Genomic DNA, 21,030 nt, shown 5'->3' with positions numbered 1-21,030 from the left:
GGGATTTTCTCCAGTTTGTACCTACAGCTGTATAAACAGTATAGGTTTACTCCCCAGAGCCATACACCTACCAACTTCTTAATTTTCAAGATTATCTCGTTCGCATGGCTCAATCAGGTCCTGGTTGAAGTTTGTTCGCTACGCTCACTCACCTTTAGGTTGGAGCTCGTTCGCTACGCTCACTCACCTTTAGGTTGGAGCTGTATATATGGTAGACCTGACTGAAGCGAGCAGCTGATGCCATTCCCACAATGCAACATTCTCCTCAATTATAAGCTATGCCCCAAAATCAGAATTATAAGGTATGACTCAAAATCAGGATTATAAGCTATAGAACAGATTCGGAATTATAAGCTGTGCCACTATTTGACCATTATAAGTTGTGACACTAAAAATGTTTCATACCTTATAACGTTTTAGAGAAATTGTGGCATAGCTTATAATTTTTCGTGAAAGTGTGGCATAGCTTATAACTGATTATAAGCTATGCCACATTTTCAACATTATAAGCTATGGAACAAATTCACGATTATAAGCTATGACATTATAAGCTATGACACCCCACGCCACTTGTGGAGATGCCAATTCTACCAGGCCGCGGCCTGTAGTTAAAGGTGGCCGTGGCCCGTGAGTGCATGGTGGAAGGAAAATACTGGTGTAGTGTTTGTGTTGAGGTTGAGAAATATTCACATAATATCAGTTACCTACTATGATTACAACGTGCAAAACTAAAAATAATATGGTTTTATGGCGATTTTGAGATTTATAATAAAAAAATATATAAGTCTATTAGGTATTTCAATACTCAAGCCAGTTACGATTGTTATTTAAAATTGTACGATAATTTTTCGTGAAATACGATAATTTAGGACCGCGTGTACGATATTTGACTACGGCCAATCTGGGTACACTGCTTTGAGGTTTCCTGGTTTCGGTCTGGTTTACGTTACGTGCGGGCGGCGGAATAGCTTATCTAGGCCTAGTCGTTCTTATTCTATAATTAATTGTTAAAAATAGAAGATTGAAGATTTGTAGTAACGATATTTCCAGAAATTCCTGCATTGAGTTTAATTACTGTGAGTTCTTTGCGAAGGTTAATGAAACAGGACACATCTAGATCAAATATGGGTGGACCTCATGGAATAGAAGAATCGGGAATTGAACCTTCCTCGGACAATGAAGATGAATATGACAACCAGGATGATCCAATGGGCGACGATTACAGAGACGACGAGGATGAAGATTATTTTGACGACTATCGTCCTCCTCCAAATAAAAGAGGCAGAGGTGGTGGAATGTATAGGTTAGTCATTTTTCATCAAGTGCTGTCAGAATAGGCTTATTGATAATTTTCTAGCCTAGGACCTAGTGGGTAGGCCTAGGCTGAGTATAGTTTCTTAACTGGGCTATACTAGCCAAATATCCATTAAAACTACTCATCGATTGGAAATAGGCTATAGGCCTAAGTTAGATTAAACATCGATATTTTGAACTAGGCCCAGGCCTAGGTCTATAATCAATTAAGGTAACTTAGGGCCTTTCCTAATTTAATACCGTACAGTTTCTTAACTGGGCTGGATTTTTTACGCAAAGGATAGGCCTACGCGTCTGGTAACCAAACGTTTACCACCAGGATGTGGGTGCCCAGAACACCATTAACACAACGATACGGTGGAATGCCGTCGGTGTTCGTGGTGTAGTGGATAGAGTAGGCCTTTTTAAATATATCTATTATAAAATTAAACTATCATAACCTAACCTAACCTAACCAACCAAAGTTGCTGATGGTGAAAAATTCACATGAAGGTTTAGGCCTACTAATCGAATTGGGCTGCACTTTACTTGACGTCCTACACTCATTCGATTGTTTTTTCGATTCGATATTTTCATTCGATTGTTTCATTCGATATATCGTTTAGTTAGTTAAGGGGACTGTGACTGCCTATCTTATATAATGTTATCTATATGCTACATATCTAGAGAACTATGACAGGTAGAGCCTTATTTTATTTTTATTTTAAAGGCCATATGTTTATCTAGTTCCTCCTAGAAGATTTAAAAAATATATTTACACCAAGTGTTTTTTTTTAAATTTTCAAAAAATTACAATTTTTTTCCTAGAAATTTAGTACAAAAATTTTTTTTTACGACTCGTGGGTGTGATAAATCAAAATCCTTCTGGGAGGAACTAGTATATTAAGTATTAAATATGTGGTAAAAATTTGGATACTCTAGTCCTACAGATAGCTGAGAAAAGTGACATCAAAGTTATAAAAAGCTAACTTACGGGAATCGCAGAAAACGTAGGCCCATGTGCAAGATAACTAAACAATGTTTTGTTGCTATGAGACCGGGTAAAAACATTTTCTTTTATTTTTTTTACTAACTTCCAGTCAAGCTAGGAAAAAAATAATTATACCGTTGTAATCAGAATATTTTAATTAATAATAAAAGACCAAAAAATAAAAATGTCAATTGTTGATAATTTTTATGGTCACAGTCCCCTTAAGTTAGGTTAACCTTACCTAACTAACCAAACGATATATCGAATGAAGCAATCGATTAATCGATATATCGATCGATATTTTCATTCGAATGAGTGTAGGACGTCAAGTAAAGTGCAGCCTCGAATTGATAGTTTCAATCGATATTAGCATAGCCCAGTTAAGAAACTGTACCCGGCCTACTCGGCTGATTTTTCAAGAGGTGCGACTTTTATCTCAAGAACTTTTTGATATTTAATAGAAGACGTATTCTATAAACCATGTTTGGTAGGCCTATATCTAGGCCTAGTTTTCTTATTTACATTGGCTAATGATCTTCCAAAAGCTATTAATAAAGAACTAATTCTAAAAAAAAAACTTGGATAATTTAATAGGAAAACTTGGATTGGATCCCATCGGTGTCACTAACTTTTTGACAAAGAGTTTGCTCAGAATGCCATTTCTTCTTAACAGTAGCCTACATATCTTTTGTTAGAATTGGAGGCAATTATAATTTTATTTTACACAGAGGATAAAATGTCCGGCAGTGATGTCACGGGGTTTGTGGAGGCCTGAAAGGATTTTTGAGATAATGCGTCTTTATGTGAATCGGGAATGTGAACTATCATCACACAAAATTTCAATCCGACCAGTATTTTTTGCGTTACTTGTCACAAACATCCATACATCCATCCAAACTTTCTCATTTAGGCTAAGTATAATATTAGTAGGATTTACTTCAAGTTGGCTTTTAAAATGATTTTCAAACTGTTCCTTTTTTTTAAAAGGGAAAGAAGTGTTGTACCTTGGACCTATACTCATTTTAGCACTACTTATCTGTTTAAGTAAAGTGAGAACTTGTACCATTAGTTAATGCTTTTGCGGTAATTATTCCGTACAGGTGCCTCCAAACGAATTTTTAATTTTGATATCTTACTTTATAGTTTTTTACCTCCTGAATCCAAATATACCATTAATTTTCACCGCTGATTAATATTTCTCAAGATATCGCCGTAAAAACATACTTAACATTACAATAAACAAGGTAGGATGGATGACATTTACAAGTGGAATGTACTATGGGTTAAGTAAACCAACCAGCTGATTGTTTTCAATCATTTTCAAGCAAATGGAAGTGACAACTTTTATTAGCTAACTCTGATTCTGCAATATGAAAATCACCTGATTAACTTCACTTTCACCACCACTTTCACTTTCTAAGACCAATAAGTTAAAAATGTATTATTGTTACCAGTATTTTATCCTTATTTATTTATTGATTTATATTTTGCCGTTTAGAAATAACATACTAAAATGGTGCTATTCTAACATAACCTAACCTAACCAAACCTCTAGAATGTGTAAGCAAACTCCTTTTGATGTCAGAAAAGGCATGTCAGGTGATAGGTTGTGCTATATGTGAATTGGTGACTGCATTAAGTGTTTTGAAGTTAGGTTAGATTAGGAAGGTAAAGTTTAGGTTATAATGTATCGAGTTGTTAGTTTATGTCGCCTGCAGACTGTTTTTGTAAAATTAACCCTTAGAGTGCCAGGCGAGAAATAAAAGTAACGCTAAAAAAATGCCGATGATTTTTCCCGAAGGTCGCGCTAAAAATGCCGAGCGCAATCTGGCGATTTTTAGGTTAAAATGTCGTAAAAATCGAATTTTCGATATTTCGACCAACGAAAATCGATGTATCGCATCTAGTAACTTTCGACTCAATGTTAATATATGGGTTAAAAGAATCCGAGTATCCATTCGGTTGTTATGACAACTGTTCGATCATTACGAAACGTCCGGTCAGCCGGACGTTGGCACTTTTGGCTCGTTCTAAAAACGTCCGGTCGGCCGGACGTCGGCACTTTTGGCTCGTTTTAAAAACGTCCGGTTCCCCGGATGTTGGCACTCAAAGGGTTAAAATCCTGAGAAAAACACTTCAAATTACTATTTCAAAAATGCAAGCATTTTTGAAATAGTAATTTGAAGTGTTTTTCTCAGGATTTTAATTTTACAAAAACAGTCTGCAGGCGACATAAACTAACAACTCGATACATTATAACCTAAGCTTTACCTTCCTAATCTAACCTAACTTCAAAACACTTAATGCAGTCACCAATTCACATAAAGCACGACCTACCACCCTGACATGCCTAAATAAGAACTACGAGTAATTAGTCCATTATTCCATCTATATCTCCGATTCACTTGATATGTTTCTAAGTACAAAGTTAAAGCACGGCCGCCTGCGGCCGTGGTTAAAGGCGGCCGTGTCTACAACGATGTTATTATCTTTAGTCAACGATGTTATTCTTCTCATCAACCATGTTACTCTCTTCACTTAACTAATCTGAACTTGTGATGGCGACGGCGTAGCAGACCTAAACACTTAGCTAGCACTACGCAACACGTATGAGTAGGTACGAATGAGTATTTTGTTTTGTATTTTATTTGTAGTGAAGTAAAATGTTGTCAATAGGCATATTGCCGGTGACAGAATCAGAGTGAGTTAATGAAGTTCAAAAGTTGTTACTTCCAGTTGTTCTTGTCGTGTGGTTGAAAACAATCAGCTGTAAGTAGGCTTAAGGCTTAACCTACAGTTCATTCCACTTGTAAATGTCATCCATCCTATCTTGTTTATTGTAATGTTAGGTATGTTTTTACGGCGATATCTTGAGAAATATTCATCAGCGGTGAAAGTTAATGGTATATTTGGATTCAGGAGGTAAAAAACTATAAAGTAAGATATCAAAATTAAAAATTCGTTTGGAGGCACCTGTACGGAATAAATACCGCTTTTGCTACCAGAGGTCTGATGTATTCAAGTTGGAATTGTAGCCTATGTGTCCTGTTGACAGGAAAACTAACTAGTTTTTATAAGGTAAAAGTAAGTAGGCCTACCTATATGCAACTTTAATTTTCTTTTATTAAGTTATGTTAGATTTAATGATTGTTTATCTCAGCTTGATTTGTTTGAGCAGTCCACTTCCTAAGTCCAACTCAACCCACGAACACAACACAATGCTATAAACCAACAACTCAGCTACAGTTTCATATGGTCAGGTGTTGTACCTTAGACCTAGTTCATAGGTTGTACTATGGACCATAGTAGCTTAGGCTACTAAAAGCAGACTTTAATATAATTCTGTCAAAAATGTTTATTATGGGCATTTGTAATTTAATCTGCTATAGCCTAAACGAACAGGACAGAGCCCCCAAGACAGATAGACGAATATTTGACGTAGGCCTTAACTAGGCTATAAGTGAACTTGAGCGAATTTCTTACAAAATATGGTTAACCTATTGTAAGGGTAGGTTTTTTTATATTTTATCAAATAAAAACTAGGTAATTATTAATTTTATAACATTTAAATGTGTTTCTACATTTATTTCCTCTACTTTAAAATCAGTGGTCCAAGGTACAACCAGTCAGAGGTACAACATACCGGTGGAGGTATTGTACCTTGCACCTAATGTTAATATTTTTTTAATAATTGAAAATATTTGTTTTGGGTGAAAATAAAGGGGTAAATAAAATATATGTATTGTGTTAAAGAACAATGATTACTTTTTACTAACATAATATTGTGTTTTAAAGTGTCATATCAAAATAAAAAAAAAAACAAAAAGGTAAGTTAGGCTAAAATAGGTCCATGGTACAACACCTTCCCCAACTTATACCTACGTTTGTCATATTTTTTATTTCTTTGACCGTTGATATGAATAAATAAATATAATGTACTGCTGTCTCAAAAATAACCAAAATCATACCGCACGGAGAGCACCACGTCTTGTTTGGTTTGCTGATAGGCCTAGTGAACCAGCAACTACTGTAGCCTAGCCTACAATGAAACAAAAGTTTCTCTTCGTCCAACGATTACAAAACTTATATTAATAACTTAATATAAGTTTACTTAAATCTTTCACCATGAATCACCCCATCCTACATAATGTCCGAACGCGACTTTCCGACACAGCAGAGCTCGGTCTTCTGATACTTTTACTAAAAAACATAGGTAGGCCTAATGTAGTACAGTTTTATTATCCTCCTTGAACGGCAAACCTAAGTAGCTACCTACTTGTTAAACCTAATGCTTTTGAAATTGTTTATATCTTAAGATAGCCTAATTTTTAAATAAAAATTCCTTTTAAAAATGCCACGTTTTTAAACGCACTAAAAAGTAGAAAATAATTTATAAATATGTTGAGAGAATTAAGAGCCTACTTGTAAGATTTTAAACGAAAAACGTGGGGCGCATGCTAATTTACAATTAACTTCACCTATTGAACTAGGCTATTATGATGTATTGCATGCGCCCCACGTTTTTCGTTTTAAATCTTACAAGTATTAATTCTCTCAACATATTTATAAATTATTTTCTACTTTTTAGTCTTTAATATGTATGTTAAATCTACAGTATTTTACATGACCTGTTAATAGCCTACATAACCAAAACCTATCTGTAATCAGATGTTTTATCTTTAGGCTACTTTGAAATGCTTGTTTTATATTTTTAGAATAGGTATCTCAGGAGCAGAACCTGTACCTCTTTAACTTCTGCTCTTCGAACTGTCAAATTTAAGTATTTACAGCTGACTTAAATTAATTGATATAGGCCTAGGCTACCTATTAACATTCTTTCAACATGTTTAAGCTAAACAAGGAAAATTTGGAAGCCTATGGGGCGTAGCCCAAGGGAAATATATGAAAATTAAATGATATACTGTAATTATTGCATTGTCATCCATTTGTGAGCTATGTTTCAAGATTCAAGTACCGGTAAGTTAGTATAAAATTGATTGCAAAATTTGTACGGGACAAGAAAGCGAGATAATAAACAAGCCCATGAGGCGTAGCCAAGGGAAATATGACAATTAAATGATATAATATTGCATTGTCATCCATTTGAGAGCTATGTTTCAAGTTTCAAGTCTCTAGCTCATTGGGAAGTTAGTATAAAATTGATTGCAAAATTTGTACCAGTCAAGAAAGCAAGCTAATAAAAACGTTAAAAAACATTTGACTTGAAATCCAATTCAAAGGCAAATGAAAATTCGTGCAGTCAGTGCCGTCATTTAGGGTGGAGTTGAAGCGAGTGGAGTGTCCGCTCCAGGGCAAAGTTTGTGGTTAGCCCGGAGAGGCCTTACCCTCGCTAAAAATAAATAAAAAGTTTTGGAATAAAAAAAAAAATCAAGGACAGACGAAAAAAATGCGGGCCTAAAATATGTCTGACTTATTATGAATTATTTCAATTATTATATTGATTAAATAAAAACCTACAAACGACATTTAATACACAAAAGAATACAAAACATCGTTTGACAGTCATCGACGGGATGACGGAACCCAAGCCTCGCGGCAGCCGCCCCGGTGAGCTAGTCGTACTTAAGCCACGGTCACACTAGGGGATTAGCAGCCGCTACTAACCATCCGCTGGTAATATTGCCAGCAAGCAGCCTAGTGACTAGATTGCTTGCTGGCAATCTAGTCTGACCCAGAACTAGCGGCTGTTAAATGCCATCGAGCATTTACCAGCTACTAGGGAGCATTCCAGTTTACTAGCCGAAATCAAAAGTCGAACATGTTTAGTTTTTAAACTTTTTAGTGCTGCCTGCCTACCCTCCGCTGGCAGTCACGTGACCACCTTGCTTGTGGCAACTAGCCAATGTGAACCCCCAAGTAGCTCACAAGCGGCTGGTGAATTAACATAGTGAGCGCAGTGCTGCCACTATCACAAGCTACATTTCTTCCTCTTCAAAATGACATAGGCCTATTATATGACTAGTAATAATAACTTACACTGTATGTAATTCATATTTTCCGTACTAGCTTATTTCGCTGGTTGGCCATTTGTTATAAATTTCGAAAACAGCTGTTTTGATAAAATCGTACCTGTTGTGTAATCAATATTTCGTTCTAAATATCAATACCACAATGAAGATAAAATCAATGGCTATCTAGTGGTACCACCCGCAACATCCCAAGACGAAAATTACCCGAGCAGGGTATTGCCAAACAAGTCGTGTTTTGACAGTTCCCAAGTGTCAGCTGCAAAGGTCGTGCCGCGTCAAATATTCATTTGATTTCTAATCGTCGTGAAATTGTTTTATACCTGCTACAGGGTTTGTTTATAATAAAATGAAAGTTCGAAATGTGATCAAATCAAAGCTTTATTTTCCAATAGACATTACAAATGTATGTGGAATGGTCAATGAAGGTATTATGTTGGCAAACATTTGTCAAGGAAGAGTACAATAAATGTAGAGTACAAGGTCAAATCAAAAGATACAAAGATAATATAAAATGCATGCAGATGAGGATAACTATAAGAGAAATAAGTACAATCATAACTCAATATGTAATGGTTTAGGAAGTTCTAAAAAATCGTTAAGTTTGTAGAACGGGTTCTTTACTAGCCACATATGAATTTTTGCTTTAAAAGCTTTGTAAGGAAGTGATAGCAATTTGTTGGGCAATTTATTCAGACATTTTAGGCCCAGAATTTTATGACTTTTCTTTGTTTTGCTCAATCTAACATGGGGTATATCAAATTGATGTCTGTTTCTAGTTTGAAAATCATGAAAATCACTCCTTATGGCATGTGAGTCCATTTCCTTAAAACTAGTTAACATGATATTAAATATATATAAATTAATAACGGTTAAAATATTAAATTCAATAAAAATGGGGCGACAATGTTCCTCAGGATCAACCCTGTAGCCATTATGCGCAGGACCTTTTTTTGTAATATTAAGACATCGGAGACATGAGAACTATTACCCCAAAAAATGATACCATAGTTCTAGGCAGACTGAAATAAAGCAAAGTAAACTGATCTTAAATAACTAATAGGAACTAAATCATTAAGCTTACGAAAAATGCAGATCATTCTACTTAACCTAGTACAGAGTTGCGTTATATGATCAGACCAAGTCAGTTGTTTGTCAATGTGGATACCCAGAAACTTTACCATATTGGACAGTTCAGCTTCAAGTGGGCCTATATCATGTAGAGGTCTTAGGCAAATTATGACTGATTGTGTTTTGTCTTTATTCAAAAGAAAACTATTGGCTGAAAACCACTCGGTAGCAGTATTGACTGTGTTTCTGACAATTGACTTAAGATGCAAAAGGTCACTGTGACAAGATAGCAAGGTGGTATCGTCCGCATAGAGATAGGAATTGCAACTAAGATTCATAGGCAGATCATTTATAGCAATTAAAAACAGAAGGGGACCCAAGACGGAGCCTTGAGGTAGGCCTACCCCACAGTTGCTGAGGGCGATGGAGGACCATTCACCATCAGCGTATACCGCCTGTCTACGATTTGCTAAATAAGACCACAAAAGATTTAGAGCACTGTTTCTGATTCCATAAAACTCCAACTTATGATCTTTTGAATGTAGGTAGGCCTATATATATTGTCCACATAAGAGTTGATTATAAGCGGATAAAAATATGTAACGAATGGTGTTTTTGGCCTCTGGAGACATCAAAATGATAAAGTAAATTGGTCCCGGGCCTTGGTCTTACCATGAGACCTACGGTAATAGCTACTTCTCTATAGGGAAATTCACTGAAATAAAACTGAATTAACACTGTGCTGCATTTCTTGAGCAATCATTGAAAGAGCCGATTTGCAAACTATGTAAACATTGGAAAGCCATATATATAACTCTCACCAAAGTAGAAGAAATAGAAATAATGATTTTTTAAAAAGAATTTATAACCATTATTGTGGACAACCTAATGCGGCGGCTATGAGTGGGAAACATTTGTAGAAAACACTAAAAACCAAGACCAGCTTTTGAAAATGTATATTTACAAGAAATGTAGGTTATATCGAACTGTTATGTACACCGTGAGTATTTCCATAATCTTTAGTCATCGAAAATTTTGTCCAGCCTATTATTCATTTTAAAATAACGTCTGTAATACTTCGCAATGCTCGAATTCGAGCAACAGGTACACTACCTAGTTAAATTTAGTAATTTTAATTTAGTACCAAGAAATAAATCACACCCTTACATACGCTGTACTCGTATACTAATAGGAACTAGGCCTAATATAACAAATAGGCCTACTTCTTTTTAACATTTGTTCTATTTATTCACAACGTAAGAAATGTGTAAGAATAAAATAAATTAATGTGTTGGATTGCCAAGTTTAACTTTAATAAGATTGAATAAGAACTAGCTGAAATATTATTATGCTTGAATCAGACTTTTATCTGTCTTTAGTTAATCCATCATATGATAGTATTTTAGAGAGTATGCTCATGATGAGATTTTTTTAACACTGGTCTTTTCTACCTTAACCTACATACCAAGTTTGATAAAGATCGGTTGAAAATATTCAAAAATAAAAATGTTTATGTAAAAATTAAAAGATGGTGGATATCTAGTTATTGATTTTGGAAAACAATTTATTCTTGAATTTCTCTTTATTTTAAGTAGTTAAAGTTAAATGTATTGCAATCATCTGTAAAGTGAGCTGCTTGAATCAGACTTTTATCTGTCTTTAGTTAATCCATCATATGATAGTATTTTAGAGAGTATGCTCATGATGAAGTTTTACTTATACTTAAAGAAAGATTTAATTTAGTACCAAGAAATAAATCACACCCTTACATACGCTGTACTCGTATACTAATAGGAACTAGGCCTAATATAACAAATAGGCCTACTTCTTTTTAACATTTGTTCTATTTATTCACAACGTAAGAAATGTGTAAGAATAAAATAAATTAATGTGTTGGATTGCCAAGTTTAACTTTAATAAGATTGAATAAGAACTAGCTGAAATATTATGATTTTTAGTTGTAAAATGGGGCAAACCTGACTAGCTTCTTCAGCCTTATTCTACCCCATTTTACAACTAAAATTCGTAATATTTCAGCTATTTCTAATTCAATCTTTTTGAACTTTGATAGGGAATTAAAAATGCTAAATAAAAGTGTTGTTGACATTTTTTCATAAAATTAGCCGTTTTTGAGTAGGCCTAATTTAAGTTTAAAAAATTAAAATGGCTGCCATTTTGAAATTTTAAGTTGAATCGAGATTTTTTTAACACTGGTCTTTTCTACCTTAACCTACATACCAAGTTTGATAAAGATCGGTTGAAAATATTCAAAAATAAAAATGTTTATGTAAAAATTAAAAGATGGTGGATATCTAGTTATTGATTTTGGAAAACAATTTATTCTTGAATTTCTCTTTATTTTGACCCATAGAACCATATGATGATATGAATAGTTTTTTTGCCACCATGGGAACTGGTAATAATATTAACCCTGATGTTCTAAACTATTACAAATCTAGCAATGCTAATCACGTTTCTGGGATTTTTAGTTTCTCTGAAGTAAGTGAAGGCCAAGTAAAAATGGCCATGAATAGCATAACTTCAGCATCTGCTGGAATAGACGGAATCAACATTCATTTGATTAAGAAGTCACTAAGCCCTTACTGCCTCCCTGTAATAACACGCCTAATAAACATGTCATTAAGAACGGGTAGTTTCCCAGAATGTTGGAAACATAGCCTGGTAATCCCCCTTCCTAAGACGAACAATGCATCCATGGTTTAACACTTTAGACCAGTATCATTGTTGCCTTCGTTGTCAAAACTCCTAGAGAAGGTTGTTGTGGACCAGATAACGCATTTCATTGATGCAGAGTAGATTTTAGATGTTAACCAATCTGGTTTTAGAAGGGGACACAGTACATGCACAGCTTTGCTTAACATGATTGATGAAATTTACAAAGCCAAAAATAATAAGCTGTGCAGCGTATTGTCGTCGTTAGATTATACACAGGCGTTTGATTCTGTAAACCATAGCTTGTTGATTTCAAAGTTAAAATATTTTAGATTTGATTGTAAGGCTCTAGAGTGGATGACCACATATTTGAGTGGGAGATCACAGATTACAAAGGTGTGCAATCAGCTCTCATCGTCAGTGGCAAAGACAGTCGGTGTTCCCCATGGAAGTTGTCTTGCTCCTATCTTAATCAATCTGTATATAGTAGGTATTGAATCAGTGTTGGATTTCGGGATTATGTATTGCTGATGACTGTCAAATCTTCTTATCATACCAGCCTACTTTGGTTGGGGAGGCATTACAGCATATGAGTAGTGACCTTTCAAAGGTTTGTGAATGGTCTAAGGATCATGGATTAAAGCTAAACCCTGAAAAATGTTCCGCTATACACTTTGCCAATACAGCAATCTATGAGCAGCTGGAAAAAAATAGCATCAAAGTTACAGTTAATAACTCAGAGCTTTCAACTTCCAAAAGCATTAAGATTCTTGGTGTGACAATTGACTCACAGCTGACTTTCTCTAGCCATGTAAAACAGATAAGCAAACGTGTTGTTGGAAAATTAAAAGTGCTTAATAGGTTTAGAACATTGCTCCCTGCAAACATCAAGTTGAGGTTGGTCAAATCCCTGATTTTCCCTACTTTAAATTACTGCCTACCTGTTTTTGGATACAGCTTAACACAGGAACAGATCACAATACTTCACAGGCTACAGAATTGCTCCCTAAGGTTCGTATACAAACTTAAAAAATATGATCATATAACAAGTCACCGTAGGATCTCAAATACAATGTCCGTCCGAGAGAGCTGTGATAAGCAGGTTGCATGTATCGTCCACAAAACACTGGTCACTCAGGCATCACAGTACTTGAAGGAAAAACTGAAAGCGAGGTCGGCCATGAGAGAGCGCAGAACTAGACAGGACTTGTTGCTTGACATACCAAGGGTTGTTCTTGATGCTGGTAGTTTAGAAGGGGTTTTTCTTACTTCGGGCCGGCTCAGTACAATGCACTTCCTTGCAAGCTAAAAGCACTGTCTTACAACAGTTTTAAGAATCGCCTAAAAGTTTGTAACTAATCTTATTTTGTTTCGTAGTTATAAGAGGTTTTATTTAGTTTAAGTCCTGACTTGAGTCAATTTGTAAAACAGTTTTGTAACTGAAATTCGCTCATGAATAAAGACCTTATTTATTTATTTATTTATTTATTTTCATATCCCGGAGTTTGGCTGTTTACTTACGGGACACCCTGTATATACCTAGAAGTTATGTGTCCGTAAGCATGATAACTCGAGTAATAAAAATGATCCGACTTTGATGAAATTTACTACAAACATGTTTTAAACCTATGTTTATTCAAACGAGATCACAAACCAGCTAGATTGGACCATGGGAACGAGGTTTTATGGGGTGATTCATGAGGTAAAAATTTATAAAAATTGGAGAATAAGTAAACTGTTGTAGTTTGCATGTTAATAGGCATATTTTGACCAAACTTTCCAATTTATTTATTTTATACTAAGTTATTAATATTTTACTAAAAAAATACACTTTATTACACTCCTTGTAGCAGCAAACCTAGGTAGGCCTACTTGTTCAACCACAACCTAATGTTATTAAAATAGATTTAATCAGTGCCTGACTTGGGCGGGGACCAACGGAACAGAGTTCCAGTACCTCTCTTTCAGAAAGATGAAAATATTTGCATGAATAAATACATAAATAGGTTCGTATCACATTAAATAGGCTACAGTTCCGGCCCCTCATTTTTAATAAATCAAGCACTGGATTTAATTGAAAATAAAATCAGGCAAATGAAAATTCGCTGAGTCTGCAGGTTTGCTGCGGAAGGGGTATTTATTTTATTTTTATATTAGAAAACTAAAATTCTATTTAGGGGTGGTGGAAGAGGTGGTGGGAGAGGAGGACAACACATGGACTTCAGCCCAAGAGGTCAAGGACAAGGCCCCAGAGGTGGGCCACAAGGCCCCCATGGACCACATGGTGGTGGCCCTAGATTCCGTGGAAGAGGCGGCTATGGGCCCAGGGGGCCACCACCACCAGGCTACCGTGGAGGACCTCCCGGACCACACTATGGAGGACCCAGAGGCCCAAGGTTTAGAGGTGGGCCTCCTCCAAATTGGGATCCAAACTGGGGGGGTCCAGGACCAATGCAAGGACACGGTGGCCCCAACTATGGAGGGCCTCCTCCTCCACCGCATCACATGATGGGGGGACCTCCTCCAGGAGGCATGGGGGTGAGTAAAGCCGTTCTTCTTACCAAATAAGTAGTGTCTACGGACATAAAAATATGTGTACATACAACTTTTACTTTCTCCCCCTATACCATGTAGATGGATATTCTTTGAATAAAATATATTTGTTTTCATGTGTATTTATTTATTATATTATCCTCCATACAAATAAACTCATTTTAACACTTATACTGCCCCCTTGTACTGTAAGGGCAAGACCCTCCCCCCCCCTTTGACTAAATATATATAATTTTGGAGAATATGTCGGTAAATCAGTACAAAAATAATAAATATCCCCTATTTTTGGGGTGAGAAATCCAATGGAACCATCGCCGACGACCTAACCCCCCCCCTTCCTACTTACAAGGGGGGGAATTCCCCCCCCAGCCAAAATATTTTTTCTTCCCTATTATATTGATTTGTTATGTTTTCCTAAATACAAATACACCCTTTACAACAGTTATATTGCCCTCCTTGACCTGTAAGGGGGCGACACCCCCCCCCCATTTGCTAAATGTATATAGCTTTCGAAATTTTGTCTATAAAGCAGTACAAAACCATGGATACCCCCTATTTTCGGGGTGAGAAGTTCAATGGCGCAAACCCCGTCCCTCCATCATCTATAGTTTTCGATTTAGGGTGGGGGTATATGGATCTGGGGAGTGGGTATAAAATACGTGTTCTGGGATGTATGAGGGGTTGTGATGTAGTTTTTTACCCTATTTTGGGGTCGAGAAATTCAATGGCGCAAACCCCGTCCCTCCATCATCTATAGTTTTCGACTTAGGGTGGGGGTATATGGATCTGGGGAGTGGGTATAAAATACGTGTTCTGGGATGTATGAGGGGTTGTGATGTAGTTTTTTACCCTATTTTGGGGTCGAGAAATTCAATGGCGCAAACCCCGTCCCTCCATCATCTATAGTTTTCGATTTAGGGTTGGGGTATATGGATCTGGGGAGTGGGTATAAAATACATGTTCTGGGATGTATGAGGGGTTGTGATGTAGTTTTTTACCCTATTTTGGGGTCGAGAAATTCAATGGCGCAAACCCCGTCCCTCCATCATCTATAGTTTTCGATTTAGGATGGGGGTATATGGATCTGGGGAGTGGGTATAAAATACGTGTTCTGGGATGTATGAGGGGTTGTGATGTAGTTTTTTACCCTATTTTGGGGTCGAGAAATTCAATGGCGCAAACCCCGTCCCTCCATCATCTATAGTTTTCGACTTAGGGTGGGGGTATATGGATCTGGGGAGTGGGTATAAAATACGTGTTCAGGGATGTATGAGGGGTTGTGATGTAGTTTTTTACCCTATTTTGGGGTCGAGAAATTTAATGGCGCAAACCCCGTCCCTCCATCATCTATAGTTTTCGATTTAGGGTGGGGGTATATGGATCTGGGGAGTGGGTATAAAATACGTGTTCTGGGATGTATGAGGGGTTGTGATGTAGTTTTCTACCCTATTTTGAGGTCGAGAAATTCAATGGCGCAAACCCCGTCCCTCCATCATCTATAGTTTTCGATTTAGGGTGGGGGTATATGGATCTGGGGAGTGGGTATAAAATACGTGTTCTGGGATGTATGAGGGGTTGTGATGTAGTTTTTTACCCTATTTTGGGGTCGAGAAATTCAATGGCGCAAACCCCGTCCCTCCATCATCTATAGTTTTCGACTTAGGGTGGGGGTATATGGATCTGGGGAGTGGGTATAAAATACGTGTTCAGGGATGTATGAGGGGTTGTGATGTAGTTTTTTACCCTATTTTGGGGTCGAGAAACTCAATGGCGCAAACCCCGTCCCTCCATCATCTATAGTTTTCGACTTAGGGTGGGGGTATATGGATCTGGGGAGTGGGTATAAAATACGTGTTCTGGGATGTATGAGGGGTTGTGATGTAGTTTTTTACCCTATTTTGGGGTCGAGAAATTCAATGGCGCAAACCCCGTCCCTCCATCATCTATAGTTTTCGATTTAGGGTTGGGGTATATGGATCTGGGGAGTGGGTATAAAATACATGTTCTGGGATGTATGAGGGGTTGTGATGTAGTTTTTTACCCTATTTTGGGGTCGAGAAATTCAATGGCGCAAACCCCGTCCCTCCATCATCTATAGTTTTCGATTTATGATGGGGGTATATGGATCTGGGGAGTGGGTATAAAATACGTGTTCTGGGATGTATGAGGGGTTGTGATGTAGTTTTTTACCCTATTTTGGGGTCGAGAAATTCAATGGCGCAAACCCCGTCCCTCCATCATCTATAGTTTTCGACTTAGGGTGGGGGTATATGGATCTGGGGAGTGGGTATAAAATACGTGTTCAGGGATGTATGAGGGGTTGTGATGTAGTTTTTTACCCTATTTTGGGGTCGAGAAACTCAATGGCGCAAACCCCGTCCCTCCATCATCTATAGTTTTCGACTTAGGGTGGGGGTATATGGATCTGGGGAGTGGGTATAAAATACGTGTTCTGGGATGTATGAGGGGTTGTGATGTAGTTTTTTACCCTATTTTGGGGTCGAGAAATTCAATGGCGCAAACCCCGTCCCTCCATCATCTATAGTTTTCGATTTAGGGTTGGAGTATATGGATCTGGGGAGTGGGTATAAAATACATGTTCTGGGATGTATGAGGGGTTGTGATGTAGTTTTTTACCCTATTTTGGGGTCGAGAAATTCAATGGCGCAAACCCCGTCCCTCCATCATCTATAGTTTTCGATTTATGATGGGGGTATATGGATCTGGGGAGTGGGTATAAAATACGTGTTCTGGGATGTATGAGGGGTTGTGATGTAGTTTTTTACCCTATTTTGGGGTCGAGAAATTCAATGGCGCAAACCCCGTCCCTCCATCATCTATAGTTTTCGACTTAGGGTGGGGGTATATGGATCTGGGGAGTGGGTATAAAATACGTGTTCTGGGATGTATGAAGGGTTGTGATGTAGTTTTTTACCCTATTTTGGGGTCGAGAAATTCAATGGCGCAAACCCCGTCCCTCCATCATCTATAGTTTTCGATTTAGGGTGGGGGTATATGGATCTGGGGAGTGGGTATAAAATACGTGTTCTGGGATGTATGAGGGGTTGTGATGTAGTTTTTTACCCTATTTTGGGGTCGAGAAAGTCAATGGCGCAAACCCTATCCCCCCATCATCTATAGTTTTCGATCTAGGGTGGGGGTATATGGATCTGGGGAGTGGGTATTAAATACGTGTTCGGGAGGGTATGAGGGGTTGTGATATAGTTTTTTACCCTATTTTGGGGGTGAGAAAGTCAATGGCGCAAACCCTATCCCTCCATCATCTATAGTTTTCGATCTAGGGTGGGGGTATATGGATCTGGGGAGTGGGTATTAAATACGTGTTCGGGAGGGTATGAGGGGTTGTGATATAGTTTTTTACCCTATTTTGGGGTCGAGAAATTCAATGGCGCAAACCCCGTCCTTCCAACATCTATAGTTTTCGATTTAGGATGGGGGTATATGGATCTGGGGAGTGGGTACGAAATAGGTGTTCTGGGGGGTATGAGGGGTTGTGATATAGTTTTTTTACCCTATTTTGGGGTCGAGAAATTCAATGGCGCAAACCCCATCCCCTCCAACATCCTTAGTTTTCGATTTAGGGTGGGGGTATGGATCTACAATCAGCAACGACTCTAGTGAAATTCTAGACCGTTAACAACAGTAGCCGAAGACTGAATCCATAATCAATGGTAAAGTGGTTCCATCATTGGTAAAATAATCATCGACTAGAGTAAGTATCTTGACCGTTAAGAACAGTAACCGAGGTGATTCCATAATCAATTCAAAGAGGGATTGCACATTAGTTTAATAATCAACGGCTGAAGTTGCAATCTAATCCATTAAGAACAGTAGCCTATGAATTCCATAGTCAACGGTACGGGTACTATAATATATGCAACATATAATATCTATATTTATATTAATAATGATATACTACAGGAAACGATAGATACACAAACTAACACTTTGTATGATATAGATATTGATATTGTTCATGATATATAACAGGCAGTGGATTAGAATTATAAACTAGATTGACCGAAACAAGGGGAAGGCGCTACAACCAGACTACTCTCCTATTGGCCCAGTTTTTAACGCAAAACTAAACTGGCGCTATCCCATTGTTACTATACTCACAAACCACGCCCACTTTACAACTTTTAATACTTATTTCTAAGCAAATGCAAATTATACAGTTAAAAGAATAAAACTTTATCCTTAAAATATAACAAAGATTTGCCAGAATAACAATTTACAGTAGAATAAACATCTTTTCTAGGGGTCAAACGAACATTCGCAAGAACGTGGCTAATCTGAGCCGCCCCATAGTTTTTGATCCGAAAATACATTGTTGATAGCATCATCATACACTCTTTCTTTTTTACTCCTCTGATTGTATCAAAATAAATTATTCACAAAAATGGATAATGTTATATGATGTAAAATAATGTACCCAACAATTAATTTTGGTCCTATAATATTTTTCCTTTGCCGTTTTCGTTCACATGCCACACAGGAATCTTTTTACTAACAGGTCTTATATATTTGTATTAATAACTTTAACAAATCCATGTTTATGGACTCTAGCTATCTAAAGCACAATGAACGATCTTTTCCCAACAGTTAGATATGGCTGCTGTGCAATGAAAAAGTCAAAACACTCTTCCGAAATCAATTATTTACAAAAATTAAATAATGCCATACGATTTAAAATAATGTGTCCAAAAATTATGGTCATGTTCATGTAACATCTTTTTGTATCTAGTGTAATCTTAAGTTATTTTGAGCCTGAAGTCCAGCTAACGTGTCTTTAGCTCTCAGCTTACAACGAGTTTTCATAATCATAAAACTATTATGTAAAGATCCCCCCCACTTTTTATCGTTTCAAATAGTATTATACTGTACTTGAATGTATAACATATGAAAAAAACCCGCCACTGCAAGTAAGCGAATTTCCATTTGCCATTTGGGTGTACACTAAAAATGCCTCCTTAAAAATACCACATTTATTCCCTATTTAAATAGAATTAGTTTAACGAGTACTTAGGTTTGCTGCAACAAGGGCGGTAAAAAAGTTTGTTTTTCCAAAATGTTAATAGTTTAGTAAATAATGAATGTATTTTCCGAAATTGATCAAAATATGTTCATAAAAAAGCAAAACACAGTTGACTTATTCTTAAATCTTGAGGAGATATTTTGTTGTTGTTGTAGGCCTACTTTCAAAATCTATACGCTTTTTCTGAAGTCCAAATTAATATTGAATATTTTTGTTATTATCTGCACGGTACTTTGTTAATATATAATATACCGTTTTACTGGACTGATGGCTTGATTCGTGGAGATTAAGATTTGCAAATAATGAATTATGAAAGTTTGTTTTAGTTATGGTTTATGGTGATAAATAAAAAAATCCTGTTTTCCATTATAAATAAAAAAACAATTAAACCAACAACAAACAATTAACAATTAATTAAATTAAAAAAAATTAACACTAAACGGTACGATGCTATTTCTTGCCTAAATTAAATATTTTTGTCAAGTAAGAAGGCTCCTACCAAAATAAAAACTTGTTTTATCCTACAAATTGAACAAAGCAAACTCAAAGTTTCAGAAATATTTTGATCAAATAATTTTCCTCATAAACAAACGCATCATGTGTACGTATTCTAAGTTCATTTAAGCGTTTCTTTACTATGACATTTCTGTTACTTTATTAATTATATGAAATTTTAAAACAATATTTTAAGCCTTCATTTGAATTTTACACTCACAGATGTGTAGTTTTGATTCCTCTCTTGGGTTGTCGGCCCTCCCTAAGTCAACTAAGTAAACTAGGCCTAATTAAGTCTCCTAAGTTTTATACCATTTCTTTATTCACAGTTAGTGTGAAAAATTGGTTTAAGCGATGTCCATGTCACTTATAACGTAGTGTCAATAATTTAATAACAACTTAGGCCTATTCATTACACTTGATTTTCATTCATTGCTTGATATACCAGTTTCTTTGTTTTGGTTTAACCTAAAAAATTGGACAGGTATTAACACAGTGATCGCATTACTGCCAAAAAAGTTCATATTCAAAGATATATTAGACCACACCTTAGTCGCTTCTACAACAGCAAACACACGTTTACAGTACGTTTTCTGTGCTTCTACCTAAAAAAGAAATCAAACTGTACAGCGTTATTCTTGCCGTTGATTATAAAACAAAAATTGTTTATTACTTTCCCGTGTGCCTCCAAACCATTGTTTATAAATTGAACCACGTGTTATATTGTTAAATAAATCATTTTTAACTCAATTGCAGAGTTATTCTTGCCTTTGATTATGGTACAACAAATGATTATTACTTCCCCGTGTACCCCCGCACCATTCATTATGGATTGACCAACGTCTAATATTGTTCAACAAATTATCTGACAGCTACAATTCATGTCACTGTCTTATTCCACTGGATTT

The 21,030-nt window shown here is 36.5% G+C and overlaps 1 protein-coding gene across 1 annotated transcript; it reads left to right on the top strand.

Moving 5' to 3' along the window:
- Positions 1 to 926: 926 nt before the first annotated feature.
- On the top strand, positions 927 to 14,645 carry LOC128982941 (serine/threonine-protein phosphatase 1 regulatory subunit 10-like). Its single transcript, XM_054402038.1, has 2 exons — positions 927 to 1,303; positions 14,193 to 14,645. The coding sequence occupies exons 1-2, from the start codon at positions 1,098 to 1,100 to the stop codon at positions 14,581 to 14,583; spliced, it is 597 nt and encodes a 198-aa protein (XP_054258013.1). The 5' UTR covers positions 927 to 1,097; the 3' UTR covers positions 14,584 to 14,645.
- Positions 14,646 to 21,030: the final 6,385 nt, after the last annotated feature.

Source organism: Macrosteles quadrilineatus, unplaced genomic scaffold, assembly GCF_028750875.1.
Source record: "Macrosteles quadrilineatus isolate MER2022 unplaced genomic scaffold, UCM_ALF_1.0 Scaffold_1__1_contigs__length_201487025, whole genome shotgun sequence".
Taxonomy (NCBI): Eukaryota; Metazoa; Arthropoda; class Insecta; order Hemiptera; family Cicadellidae; genus Macrosteles; species Macrosteles quadrilineatus.
Note: the sequence above shows the minus strand (reverse complement) of the source record. Positions and strands in the feature narration are given on the sequence as shown.

Bases quoted from the DNA above. Each gene is read 5' to 3' on its own strand.
- LOC128982941 (XM_054402038.1), top strand. From the start codon at position 1,098: ATGAAACAGGACACATCTAGATCAAATATGGGTGGACCTCATGGAATA. The intron at 1,304-14,192 runs GTTAGTCATTTT...AATTCTATTTAG, and splicing joins AGAGGTGGTGGAATGTATAG to GGGTGGTGGAAGAGGTGGTG.